This window comes from Panthera leo, chromosome C2, assembly GCF_018350215.1.
Source record: "Panthera leo isolate Ple1 chromosome C2, P.leo_Ple1_pat1.1, whole genome shotgun sequence".
In the NCBI taxonomy this organism is placed as follows: Eukaryota; Metazoa; Chordata; class Mammalia; order Carnivora; family Felidae; genus Panthera; species Panthera leo.
The window spans coordinates 52,605,117-52,619,617 of record NC_056687.1 but is presented as its reverse complement, the minus strand read 5'-3'; the positions used below and the strand labels follow the sequence as shown (position 1 = coordinate 52,619,617).

At 35.8% G+C, this 14,501-nt stretch overlaps 1 protein-coding gene across 8 annotated transcripts in view; it reads left to right on the top strand.

Annotated features, from left to right (window-relative positions):
- The window catches only part of CBLB (Cbl proto-oncogene B), a 221,128-nt gene that overhangs the window by 141,087 nt on the left and 65,540 nt on the right, over positions 1-14,501 (top strand). For all 8 annotated transcript variants that reach the window (XM_042955715.1, XM_042955716.1, XM_042955717.1 and 5 more), the window contains one exon: positions 7,440-7,643. In XM_042955715.1, the coding sequence (XP_042811649.1) occupies positions 7,440-7,643 (204 nt within the window). The remainder of the gene's footprint in view (positions 1-7,439; positions 7,644-14,501) is intronic.

Genomic DNA, 14,501 nt, shown 5'->3' with positions numbered 1-14,501 from the left:
ACTTGTAGATGCAGTGGGAAATGTATGAGTATGAAGTCTGGATAAGAGTACAGCATTCATGTCTCTCTTTTTCAGTGTCTTCCAGATTCAAACTGGTACAGAGCTGTAGTCCATATTTCCTGACTTTAAAGCCAGAGTTTTTGTTGTATATGCTTGTTTCTTTTTTCTATAGAGAAAAGGTTGTTTTCCAACTCAATTATGCATAGGCTCATTTGTTACTTTACTTGAGAGAAGCATACATGGCTTGTTTCATCCATCATTCTCCAACTTCTCAAGTCCATTTACTTATCTTTTTATTTAGGAAACATTCCTGGGCATCTGCTCTGTCCTGGTTCAGTACGAATCTGTGAGCTAGAAAGAATACTTAGACTCAGGCCTGACCCTCAAGAAGTTACAAGTAAATCTGAAAGTTTTATACAGAGGCATAGTATTAATAATAATTACTTGAAATGAGCATCCTGTTATCTTTCAAATTTAATTATGGATTTGAGATATCTTTTGTTACTTTCTACTCTTTTGGTTGGGCATGCTGATAGGAAAAGGATTTTAAAGGTTGCATGTCTGCCAAGAAGCTCTGATAAATCAGAGACCAATAGGAAAGAAATATTAAACCCTGACCATAAAACATTATGTGTCCAGCCAGTATGCATTTTTAGCAAGTCATTCTTCACCAACTTTTCCTTCCATTTGATGCCCTACTTTTGGTTTAATTGAATTCACCGCAAACTTAAATTTTATGTAATTAACGGAAACCCTAAGAAATGCACAGTAGCGGTGTCACTTAGTTGTTACAGGCTGCAAGTGGTTACCCTTTAATTTTTGTCATAATGGCCCATTAGTCATGCCTCTGAAGAGGTGTCAGATACTTCTTTCGCCTTCTGAAACATCTGTGTTATTTAATAAATTGAATAAGCAAGGCAGAGTTTGCACAGAATACTAAATAAGTTGGATAATCAACTCTCTAGAGGCAATCTTTGAAGCAATCTCTCTCTGGGTGCGGCTTTTCTGTTCTGTCTTTGGCAATAAGACTGCAGAGTTTTCTTTCACTTCCTTGCTGTTCCATAGATATTAACAAAACATTTTTCTTCTTCATCCAGAACTCCTCCATATCTTCCTTTTTGTAGCAGCATATTGAGCAGCAGTGATGGTGCAGGCTTACTACATGAGGTGTAAAGTAAGGGGCTCTTTTCATACGGTTTGTTTTGTTTTGTTTTTGTTTTGTTTTTTTGTTTTTTGCTCCAGGAATCTAGAAAATGGCTTCTGAGCTTGTGAATGGCACAAATTCCAAACTATGTTCTTCAAATCTTCAAAATAAAAATGGATAGGGGCACCTGGGTGGCTCAGTCGGTTGAGCGACTGACTTCGGCTCAGGTCATGCTCTTGCGTTTTGTGAGTTCGAGCCTCGCGTCAGGCTCTGTGCTGACAGCTCAGAGCCTGGAGCCTGCCTTGGATTCTGTGTCTCCCTCTCTCTCTGCCCCTCCCCCACTCATGCTCTGTCTCAGAAATAAACATTTTAAAAAATTTCAAAATAAAAATGGATACATATATATCAGTTGGATATGCAGCCTTGTTTTGAATTACTGCCAAGGACTTTAATTCAATTAAAAGTAAAATTAACTTTTTCCTATGATTATTACTTCTGTACTTTTTCCAAATAATTTAAAGGAAAGATATTAGAATGTTCAAAATAATATTTCAGAGTCATTAGATGAAAATCAGTAAGCCCTGATTTTAATATGGAATATGATTAAAGAGATTTATGAATGTCCCATATTTAGAGAGCGTTGTGGGGCAAAAAATGTGTAGTTACTAAGAGAGGAGAGAAGCCAGCTCACATGGTCACATTTAAGGCACAAAGAAATAATCTTTTTCTGTATCTTCCCTCAAAAGCAATCAACCTTCACATTTCTAGCCTCAGTGTAATTTTGTAACCTTAGTACTACAAATAATAAAATTATATTTGCCTATAAGAATGTTGTAAATTGGTATTTCTCCCCTTGATTACATGTTGTGTCTTTTTGTATAAAAGTGATAAAGTGTTGGAGCTCCTGTTTCACTGTGGGAGTGATGAGGGGCTACTAGAGTCATTAAAAGATGTTACAATTATTTCATGAACTACAGTGATGACAGTAGGAATGAAAGGGAGGAGAAAATAAAATTTGGTAGAGCAAATGCTTGAGTCCAGTGACTGTATCAAATGGGGTCTGACTGTATGGTGCTGTGCCTGGACAATAGCAGGTATTGGCACCTGGGAAACATTTTCAGTTGGATCTAACAAAGGCCTTTAATAGGTGCTTCAAAAGTTGACTCCCTTAAATAAAGCATCCTCAGAATGCAAACGCATAAACTTCATGAATTAACATTTTAAATTGGGTTCTAGCAACAACTATTTTGAAAGCTCTTACTATGTAAAAATATATCCCAAGGAATCCTATAATTACTAGGACAAGTTTTTCATCTTCATTAAAAGCTGAAACCTTTCAATTTGAGTGAATAGAATATTTATTGATTAAAGTAGTTTTGTAATTTGAACAATAGGGTTTTTTTTTCATTTTTGAATGATCAATAGTAGGCAGCTACTTTTAAACTTCATCTTAACCTAGGTTATGAATCTGATCTTAAGGAACTACATCCTGATGCTGCAGTGTAGGATAGTGGTAGTGTAGTGATGAAATGATTCGATTCATATAACAGGCCACCTGAATGTAATTTCCTGCACACAGATGCTTAGCTATGTGACCTCCATCAAATTATATAAACTCATTTTTCTATTGGTAAAATGAGGATGATAATTGTACCTACTTCATAGGGTTAAATGAATTAATACGTGTATAGTGTTTTCAACAGTGCCTGGAATCTTAGTATTGTTCCTAATGTAGTACCTGATAGTATCATTTAGGAAACTGTCTCATATTTCTGATTATTCTTAATTTATGAACATTGGTGATTCTGTGGTTTAAAAGTAGTTTAAAAATTGCATTCATTTCATAAGGTGGGAATTCTTGTGGATGTGTGAATTTTTTCAGATATTAAGACATGTTTCTTCAGGTATCTTACTATACTAATTTGCTTTTGAAATTATCTTTATAGTAATTCTGCCAGTATTTGCATAGCACTTTGAAAGATTTGAATTAATTTATTTTTGAGATATCCCTTAAATTGTACATTCCCTCATTACACCCTATGGAATAAGATGGATAGCTTACCCAGGATCACACAGCTGTAATTGGTGGGTGTAGGGTTCCAATTCAAGTGTCCTGATTCAGAATGTCTGTGCTTTCTTTCTGACTTGGTGTTTTCATGGGCCTCACAAGTTAAAACCAGAAGAGCCTAGATTCACCAATGTCTTTTTTCCTTGTTCATCATGAGAGAGCACCAAAACCAACCATCTCTTTCACTCTGAGTCATTTGTTGTAAGATTACTATTAACTCTCTTATATGTTCTTTTAACAAGTTACTGAATTTCTGTGGGAAATATTGTGCTCTAAAAATGCTTAATATGGACCCAATTTGTTCTCAGGATACGTATATATGTATCTATCCAGTTATTCACTTATTTATAATTGTTCCATGGTTTGCAGAAATATTAGCAAAGTATTCAAAATATTATGAAATATTAGCAAAGTAATATAAATTAGAAGTTACTGCTACAGAAAGCACACACACACACACACACACACACACACACAGACTAAAAAAAGTATAAAATGCACTCCAAAATGAGACTCAAGAAGTCCTATTATTTTTTAGGGTTCTCTATGTATATTGTGTATGTGGAAAGCCATGTAGTGATTAACCTTAAAACAAAGCGTGACCTCTAATAATCATCTTGAGAGCAAATAAATTGCACTATATATAGTGTGTCTTTAAAAAATTAAGGTATTTAAGAGGTAAAATCCATATGAAAACAGTATATAAACAGAAAGCATATGGAAGCTGACCAATACATGATGATGATGATGATGATGATGATGATGATGGTGGTGGTGGTGGTGGTGGTGATGAGATACTGATATTTACTTGGATTTTTACATAAGGTGTTACTATGGGAATGGGCAATTTGGGAAGTTAAAGAATTTTTTTCTATTTTTCTGTAAAATGTTAATTTGTTCTCAGGTACCTAAAGTTATATTTATGTTTACTATTATTAACAATATTCATGGTTGGCATGGGAGTCTAAATTACTTTGTCATGAGCATATTACATAGTTAACATTTCAGATGAGTGTAGTACTCTCTGATAACTTATATATCTTTGGTTTGGAAGTATTTCTTATTTGAGGAAGTAAAATCTACTGAGTCCATTAGAATGGATGGAGTCCCAAATGCTTCCTCTTAACATTCTCAGAATGTGAATATGTTGAGGACTAGAAAAGGAATTATTGGTTTTCTTTATTAACATATGTTCCTTGATCTTGCATTAAGTATATGTTGACAGAAACATTATTTTAATTATTGAGGCACAATCCTGATGAGTTATATGTCTATCGAAGACATTCTTCATGTGTATTCAATCAACCATATGACAGAAACTAGGGCAGAGTATCAAAGTGGCATTTGAGAATTTATAGTTAGACTTAATTTGCATATGGCAGTATTTAGTTTACAGAGAAAGAGTGATGGGTGAAGTCATATTAGAGTAAATATCATTAAGGAGACACGTTCATTGTGATCTATGTCTGCAAATCAAAGTGGATGTACATTGCAGCTGGGTTTTGGGGGGATTTTTTTTTGTTTTTCATTCAGTGAGTAATGTGAACCCTCTACAAAGATAAAGCTAAACAGAAAATATTCTTTGTGATGTGTACTCACAAAACAGCTACTCTAACATACATCAGTAATTTGTATAGTATTAAACTTTCAGATAGCAGAGATGGAGGAAATCTAAATTCAGGTATTGAAGAGCTAGCTATTCCTAATCTTTCTCTTGGTACCACCAAGATGCTGTTATTACCTCCCCCTGCTCTCTTTCCGAACCCCTCTTTTCAGTTACTCTCTGTCGGGAGCTCCAAGTCATCCTTACCAAAGCAATGTGCGAAGTGACATTGAAATTTCTAAGAGAAACTTTTGTAGCTGAGTGCTGTGGCATAAACGTTGTGGGCACTGTACTAAAAAATAATGACTTTAATATTTACATCAAGGGCACTAATTTTTAGTTATGGTAATTATACTTTAGTTAAGTCTTAATAAATTTTTCTGTTTTTAGATACACACTAAAACATTATAGATGAATTTATGTAATGTATAGGATATGCTTCAGAATAATCCAAGTGAGTAAGTGGAAGGTACAGATGGAACAAGATTGGACATGAACTGATAGTTGTTAGAGTGGAGTGGTAGGTGTATACAAACTTATTACCCTTTTCTCTCTACTTCTGTATATGTTTCAGATTTTCTATATATATATTTTTTAACATATGAACAAATGATGTGTCTGCTTAGGGCCCAGAGTCCTACTTTCTGTCCTTCGTGCACTAAAGACACACAGGGAACACCTTTCCTATCTTTCCCTTATATATTAGACTATCTTTTTGAAATTATCTTACATAGATCTGTTAGAAAATTCCATTACAGTCACAGAATATGGATCCCTTTTGACTTTTCTGATAAGGGGATTTTATCTAGATGACAACATATTGAATATGCACTTACGTTTAATGTTCCTGTTAACGAAAGACAGGAGAATGGTTTAGCTTTCCTTAAGTATTTATTCCTGTGTTAGGAAATGTTAATGTAATATAAAATAATTAAGGCGTAGATTTATCATCTGTTGTAGAATGATGGAGCAAAATATTTAAGTTGCCTTGAAGCGCACCAGCTTAAGCATATGCAGCAATAAACATCAAAGGATTTTGTTATCGGCATGCCTGTATTTCTCCACAGCACCTTAGTTCAACGACTTTACCATTCCAATTTTCTTTCCCAAATTATCTAACAGTAAATGAATAAGGAAATGCTCTGCTTTCTTTTCATTGACCTATGCAAAGAATGTTTGTTTTTCTTTTTTGACAATTGGTGTGGCAGAGAGACATGTTCAGTTTGTTAATCTGAGTGATATTTGGAAAAGAATAACCCATCCAGCACATGATCTGCCTGAGTGACAGATCAGCAATTGTCCAGTGAGAGGAGAAGCAAAAGCATCACTCCACTGCTGATCAGAGTGTCACCGGAGGGGATGTAGATCACCAGTTTCCCACCATAACAAGTGGGTGGGACAGTCTTAAGTACTAAATGGTTTCTTTATAAAGATGTTAGTTCTCTTTGCATCCCTGTCTCATCTCTAAAATGGTGCTGATTCATCTCATTTCTGCCTTTAAATGATTTTATGATTTCTTCTATTTTTTTAAAGCTTACTTATTTATTTTTGAGAGGAGGGGAGACGGGCAGAGAGAGAGGGAGAGAATCCCAAGCAGGCTCCACTCTGTCAGTGCAGATCACGACATGGAGCTCCATCTCACAAACCGTGAGATCGTGACCTGAGCAGAAATCAAGAGTCAGATGTTTAACCAACTGAGCCACCCAGACGCCCCTGCTTTTTACTATTTTTTAAATAACACGCTACTAAAATCAGGGTAAAATGCAGAAACAAAGAATGATGGTGAGTATCAGACACCATCTATTTCTAGAAGACAGCATCACATGCAGGGCGAGAACAGAGTCTTCTATTTCCCTGCCAATTGTGAATTCCGGAATTGGGAGACTTTGAACAAAACCTTCAATAATTACCAATAAATGAGTTTCTGGCCCAAAAGTATTAGCACAGATCTTTTTGCAGTATCTAATTTGAAAGCAAGATGAGAGGTAGAATTTAATATTTCACATGGCATTATATCCCAAATGAGCTGGGTCAGAGTGACAGGCTCTCAGGACAGATGATGGTTTCTGGATGTAAATTTACTTTTATTTTCTCCCACCAATTATAAATCAAGACTTTTAAAAACCTAGGCAATTAAATGGAAATATTTATCCATAGTTACATGCATAGGAACTTTTCCAGAATGGCTTCTTTTAATTGATACTGCTACTTTATTTATAATGAATTTTTATCAAAATGTCCTTTTTGTAGAATGTTTAATTAGCTGGTGCCTTTTGGTAAAGAGGGATATGATTCAATTTCCATTTTCCTACAGGACCCTGAAGTTTTGATACATTAAAATTGTAAAAGAACATTCAGAAAAATAGTTAGGCTCCTTTTCTTTGGCAAATCAGAGATTTTTTTTTTTTAAGATAAATCTTTCTTTGAAAATTTGACATACTGAACGTTTATCACATTTTGTTGGTGTTCTACTCTATTAACTTCTTCAAGACAGATCTTCCTTCACTCTCACTGCCTACCCTAAAACCTCTTGTATGCAACTTCTTTTTATAGCTGGAGAACATTGGCCCCTCTCAGTACTGTTGTATTTGAACAAAAACCAATTACATTTTTTGTTTGTTCAGGAGTCAGATGGCCAGGGCTGCCCCTTCTGTCGCTGTGAAATAAAAGGAACAGAGCCCATCATCGTCGACCCCTTTGATCCAAGGGATGAAGGTTCCAGGTGCTGTAGCATCATTGACCCCTTTGGAGTGCCGATGCTGGACCTGGATGATGATGATGACCGAGAGGAGTCCTTGATGATGAATCGGTTGGCAAATGTTCGAAAGGTAAAATTATAAAACGCAGGTTTAATCGGAGTCATGTGTGGACATGAAAAAGGAATGATGCTGTCCCTAATGGGCTATGTCTGAGTGTTTGGGGGCTTGGGAAAGAAACATGAAAGAATCAAAAGAAAGGTGAAGACCTCGGTAATGTTGATAGGCTGATGAAATCATAGACAAAGAACTAGAGTCTACTCAAAGTTCTTTCGCTGCTTTTAAACTTCGAAATGAGAGATGGTGAGAGCTTACATATAGAATCCAAGATCGTCTAAGATTGGCAAAAGCAGTCCTGTGAATAAAAAATTAAGAAAAATTAAGAAAACTAAGAAAATATAAAAATTGGTAATGATGAAACTGATTACAAATAGTCTTTGTTAAAGTCTAAAAGAAGTGTCTGATAGTGATTTGCTGACCAGGAGAGCCAGGCTTCCATTTGGCTACTGAGAATTCTGTCACATAAAATTTACCTTTGTGAATTTACCATAGTGTGGGGTTTGCTTATCAAAATTGCTGACTCAGAAAATGGACTTTGTGAATTGAGAATGGATCCTACATGCCCAGTTGGAGTAACTAAGCCCACAAGAAACTAGTCAATAAACCAGAATGCCAACTGAATAATTTACAAGCCAGAAATATAATGATTAAGAGAGCTGGCCTCTCAGATATCAGGCCATGCTCTGTACGGAAAGATCTGTGAAAGTCATATTCACAAAGTTTTGTGTTCTCAAAATCAGAGAACTAGCAATGAGTGGTATAAAAGTTGCTGAAAATGGAGTGTGAAGGTGTCCCCTCCTGGCCCTCCTCCTGACTCATGGCAGACAGGGCTAATCAATCATGGCGCTCATCCCTACTGAGGTCAGACCTGGCCTTATAGAACCTCCGCTGCAGTTCATTAGGATTTGGCAGGTAACATGAATCTTATTTGCCATGTAGTTGGACTGATAATAATGTGTAATGGCATCAGATCATTTGCATCTGTCTCCGTGGTAGAGAAACACTTGGCACAGAGAACAGAGGAGGCATTTGTTTGGGTTACTCCTTCCTTAACTTCCTTAAGTTTATCTCCTGGCTTCCTGTATTTTCTACATTTCAATGTTCCATGCTCAACAAAGACATATGCCCATGGGATTTTTCACCTGTGCAGGTATGTTACCATCACCAACATGGCCACTTTGACATTTTTGGTCTGAGATGATTTTTATTCTTCATATCATTAATTTTCATAAATGTCATAATTTAACTCGCAGAGAAACTACTCTTGATTCTGTCCTTTAATCCTGACAACTAAGTTTTGAAGGATATAATCCCTTTCACCCCAGAGACAGAAGAAAGGAAGTAGTTATTCTTCAGTGTCTTTTATAGGAACAAAGATTTTTCACGTATTTTATTCTCTCAACAACTTGGAGAGGCAAATATTCTTCTCATTTTTCAGATAAGGAAATGAGGTTCAGACTACACATGTGACTTGGCTACATTAGTAGGTTGTAGAAACTAGATTCTAACTTATGTTTTCTGGATAACAATACAGTGATGTATCCCAAACCACATGTGTAACTCCCATGCAGAATCATGAAATGGTTCCTACTAAGTCAGATTATAGAGTGTATTGCTAGAATATTTATCATACAGTATTATTAATTTTAAATAATGGTGGTAATTAAATAGTGACATTGATGATTTCAGTGAGAGGATGCTGTTCTGGGTTCTTGATCTCATTCGACAATCATTCCAACCCAATAGAGAAGCTACGGTTACTGTCCTGTTTCATAAAAGATAAAGCTAAGGAGTAAAGAAATGAAATATCTTGCCTAAGATCCTAGTTACTCTATAGTAGAACCAGTACTTTATTCCAGATCTTCCTAATTCCAAAAATCCAGTTTGGAGCCATCATGTAATATGCCTCTTTTGCCCTCTTTGGAACATGTCACACACATTGAACTTGATAGAATGTAACTAATTGTCCTCTGAAGGTCTTTCCAGCTCCATGATATAATGTACATCATGAATAATTATGGACTCCCAGTACAGTTGTAACTAGAAATTAAAAATAATTTGAATTTGATCTCTTGGTAAAAACGTAAAATTATAAAAATAAATATATTTATGCCCTATAAAAATATTTACACCCACGCTAACTTAATAGGTCGCCAAAAACCCAAGCAAATTCAGTTAAGACCTGTTAATTGATATATAATGACTGTTAAATCTGTTGTCCAGTATACTAGCCATATGTGGCTATTTAAATGTAAATTTAAAATAATTAAAATTTAATAAAATGTTCCTCAGTCACATTGAACATATATATATATATATATATATATTTTTTTTTTTTTTTTTTTTTTTGAGAAAGAGAGAAGGAGAGAGGGGGAGAGAGAATTCCAAGCAGGTCCACGCTCAGCATGGAGCCTGAGGCAGGGTTCGATCCCACAATCCTGGGATGATGACCTGAGCCAAAATCAAGAGTCAGACGCTCAACCGACTGAGACACCTAGGTGCCCCTTGAATATATTTTAAATGCTCAGTAGCCACTTGGGTCTAGTGGCTACCGTACTAAACTGTATAGATATAGAACATTTTCTATACGTATTGAGATATCTATTGAAATAGGAGAAATATCCATTCTCCAATAGATAATTCTATTGGACAGAGCTTTCTTAGATCGCCCCTGTAAGCTCTTATTGGAAGAAGCTAGCTCTTGATGCAAAACCTTTCCTTTTAACTTAATAATCTAATGGTCTTAGCTTGGCCTGGATATTTGACAGTGATATAGCACTGGAATCAGCAAGCTATGACCTGTTTATGTTGGTTTGTTTTTCTGTGAGCTAAGAATGATTTTACATTTTATATGGCTATATATTTAAATGCGTTTATAAGTAGCTATATAATTTGCTTGTTTCTGTTTTGCTTTTTTGTTTTCTGTTGTTGTTTTTTTTTTCTTCTTGGCCTGCAAAGCCTAAAATATTTACTATCTGGCCCTTTAAGAAAAAGATTGCATTCCCCGGGTGTAGGATGCAGTAAGCACACAAAGAATGTTTATTGAATGCATAGATAATAGGGAAAGACAGAAAGTTATTTAAGAAACACACAACAGCTCAAGTAGTTCAAGTGACCTAGGAGATAATGTTTTCTAGCTAGGAAAAAGGCATTTCACTTTTCTTTACTAAGTGGGTTTTCTTCTTTCATTGATGTCAGGGGAGAATGTGGGGTCTTGAGGGTAATTCTTTAAAGAACTTTGTATACTTTGCTCGCTGGGAAACAGTAGCTGCCCTCTATGAGTTTAGGCAAAGTTGCAGTCTTGGTCTATTTCCCGCTGAATTAAGTTGAAACTTGAGCCTTGCTTCACTAGGAACCCTGACAACCACAGGACTCACTGGTGACGTAAAATGAGCAGCAGAATATTCAAAGGTGACTCTCGTGGTTTCCCTACATCTTCTCACCTACTCTCAAGACCGTGCGTGTTTTATTTTCCCTGGGCACACTGGTGAGCTTTCTGTCAAGGGAGTTCAGAGACTTTTACATTGATCTTTTTAGTTTCCCAAGAAGAGATGGTGGTCTCAGACATTTATTGTTCCAGAAGTCACCCTTCGGTGGTTTTTTTGGCAGTCAACAGTGTCATTTAATAAAGCTCCACTACAGTGTTATTTCTCTGCTTTCCTTTGACACTAGTTAGGTATTGGAGAAATGTAAACAACTTGTAATTATTTGTTTTTAAGTTGAGCAATCATATTTCAAGTAAATGTCTTTGTGTACACTTATCTGCCTCTAGTCAATTAAACAGATTGTAAGTTTTATAATATTTCATAAATCACTGCCACTTAACTTTCAGTAAAACCTAGATTTTAGTGTAGATACAAGTATCAGTTCTTTCTAATTGGGAAAAACATTGCCATGTCATTATGTTCTCATAGTGCTTTATATGTACTTCTGTTTCCGGAGTTACACTAAATTGTTATGTTTTATCTAGAGGACTGCCTTATCCATTAGACTATTAATTCCTAAGGCTGGTGTCAATGTCTTCTTTGTTTTGTGTTTCCTGGTGCCTAAACACACACAGCAAATATTTATTAAGTGAAATAACAAATGTACATGCATGTTCGCATGCTCTTTGAAATCAGTGACCCGATGTTATACATCTTTGTTCCAAACTGAAGACTGAATATAAATGTACAAAATATCAAATTATAGGTTCTATTCAGTTCTTACAGCTGAGGTTATAAACAGATATCACACTGTCATTTTGACATAGTAGCTCTTCTACCTGAATTTTCTTCCTTTCTGTTTTTTCAGTCATTCTGTTGCCTCATTCACTTACTCACTCGCTCATTCATTCATTCATTCATTCGTTTTTAAACATTTCATTCTCTCAGTTCCAAGAGTGACTGTAAGTCATTGTGCAGCAGAACGATTCTGTTTTCTTCTATCTTCTATTTCAGTAGTTATCTTTCTCCTGTTCATGAGCAGGTTGTTGACTATATTTGGAAATAATTTTTGCCCATCTTAAGCATATTGCATTCTTTAAATTGGTGATGCTTCTATCATAGCATGGAGGATGGAGCTGTTTGTATATTCCTGTTACCATGGTGATATCCTGTAGCTGGAGTTTATAAATAGTAGCATACTGAACATATAGAATATGTTTTTATTGTTTATTTTATAAATATATTAATGCTAATCTTACAGAAGCAAACTGAATGTATAATTCTACAGTATAGCATATTGGTTACCACCCTAGAAATAGTCTATTTTGTAATTTTAACTACAAAATGTTTTAGCTTTTGCTTGAAATTGTAGCACTGCCTGAGGTCTCAAGCTGTCAGAATTTCTAGGATAATTGGATCTGAGTGAGTCCTCAGAGGAAGTCTAGGGTGTGATTGGTAAGATCATGTCCTTCTCTCTGACTTCAATCAGATCAGAGCTAAGAAAAGGTGTGAATTGCCAGTCAGAATTTTGTTTGTCAAGAGTGTAAAGAGTCTTAACAATTCCTCAGCAATTATGTTGATAGAACATATTTTTCACCACATACGTAAAATAAAATGAAGATTTGCACTCAAAGTGAAAATGTTGACAGACTGAGCTAGTATATGAACTGAGATTTATTCCTTTGGTCTTAAATCTTATATTTTCTTGAAACCAAATTTAAAATTTTAATGAATGGCCTTATAAAAATAAATACAGGTGTGACCCGAGATCAAGGGAATTATTCTTCCTTTATACTTTTTTATGCATTCTCCTAATGTTGCCCTCATCAGTTAAAATACATATTACTAATTAAAAACTTGATATTATTACCTAATTCTTGCTTTTCCTAATAATAATGTGTGAGGAGAAGACCCGTAGTATTCCTGATCCTAAGGAAAGAGTTCATGTGTAGGGTTCAGTATTTTTAGGAAAATGTTGCTTTTTTAATATGACTTTGATTCCAACCACAGAGTTCAGGTCCATGTTGGAGAGTAGAAAAGACCAAAATTAGAACAAAAGTGAATTACAAAAATGACAGTAGACATTCAGAATATAGGACGTCGCTCTCAATTACAGGCAGTTCTGCCTCCTGAAGGTATTCAGAAATAATATGAGGATGTTTTTGGTTTTCACAATGACCAAGGGTGGGAGAAATCTGTGGCAGTTAGTGGCCAGAGATACGAGACATCCTGCAACCCATGGCACAGTGCTACCCAAGAATTACTATGATCACATGCCAGTAGTCCTCACCCCTCCCTCCATGCAATGTAGGTGGTCATGGGTGACAGTAAGCAATCCAAAGTCACAGGTTCATCATTTGCCATTTAATTGCATTCTGTTCACTGATTTTCTTAAAGCTCTCCATGCAAAATAGTAGCATATTTTTTATTAGTGTGTGATTAACAAAGGAAAAAACTGCCTTGTCCAAGTGCCATATGATGTTCCAGGTGACTGTAAAGATGTTGTTATGTATTCCTTAAAAATGGTTTGAATAATTAGTAGTTTAGGATAAGCAAGCACTTGAACTCTTGTACTTGGTTTGAGTCAGTCTCCTATGGTAGACCGCAGGCTCCTGGAGACCGGAGGCTGTGCCTTGCCCTTCTTTTCCTTCCCAGAGACTTGCATAGTACCTACCACATAGTATGCCATGGAGAAAGGTTTGTTTTGTTTTGTTTGTTTTGTTTTGTTTTTAATATAACTTATTGTCAAATTGGCTAACATACAGTGTGTAAAGTGTGTTCTTAGTTTTGGGGGTAGATTCCCTTGGTTCATTGCTTACATATAACACCCAGTATTCATCCCAACCAGTGCCCTCCTCAATGTCCATCACCCATTTTCCCCTCTCTCCCCCCCACCATCCACCCTCAGTTTGTTCTTGTATTTAAGAGTCTCTTATCGTTTGCCTCCCTCCCTCTCTATTTCTAACTATTTTTCCCCCTTCCCTTTCCCCATGGTCTTCTGTTCAGTTTCTCAAGATCCACATATGAGTGAAAACATACACTATCTGTCCTCCTCTGACTGACTTATTTCACTCAGCGTAAGACCCTTCAGTTGCATCCATGTTGCTGCAAGTGGCATGATTTCATGTTTTGTTTTGTTTTTAACTGAATGTTCAGTAGTGACACTGAAGAAGAGGTCCCTGGAGTCTACCAACCTGGTTTATGTTCTACTTAATATCTTTTGTGTTTTGCATTGGTTATTTAACCCTCTGTGTCTCAGTGGCCTTATCTTTGAAACCCTACCTCTTAGGGTTGAAATTAAATGAGTTACTATATATAAAGCCATTGGAACAGTGCTGGTACATAGTAAATGCTAAGTATTAGTTGTAATTAAACATTGTTTTTATATACTGTTAATATTTAAGACTCCTGAGATCTTGCTGTGATTCTGAGAATTAAATATCAG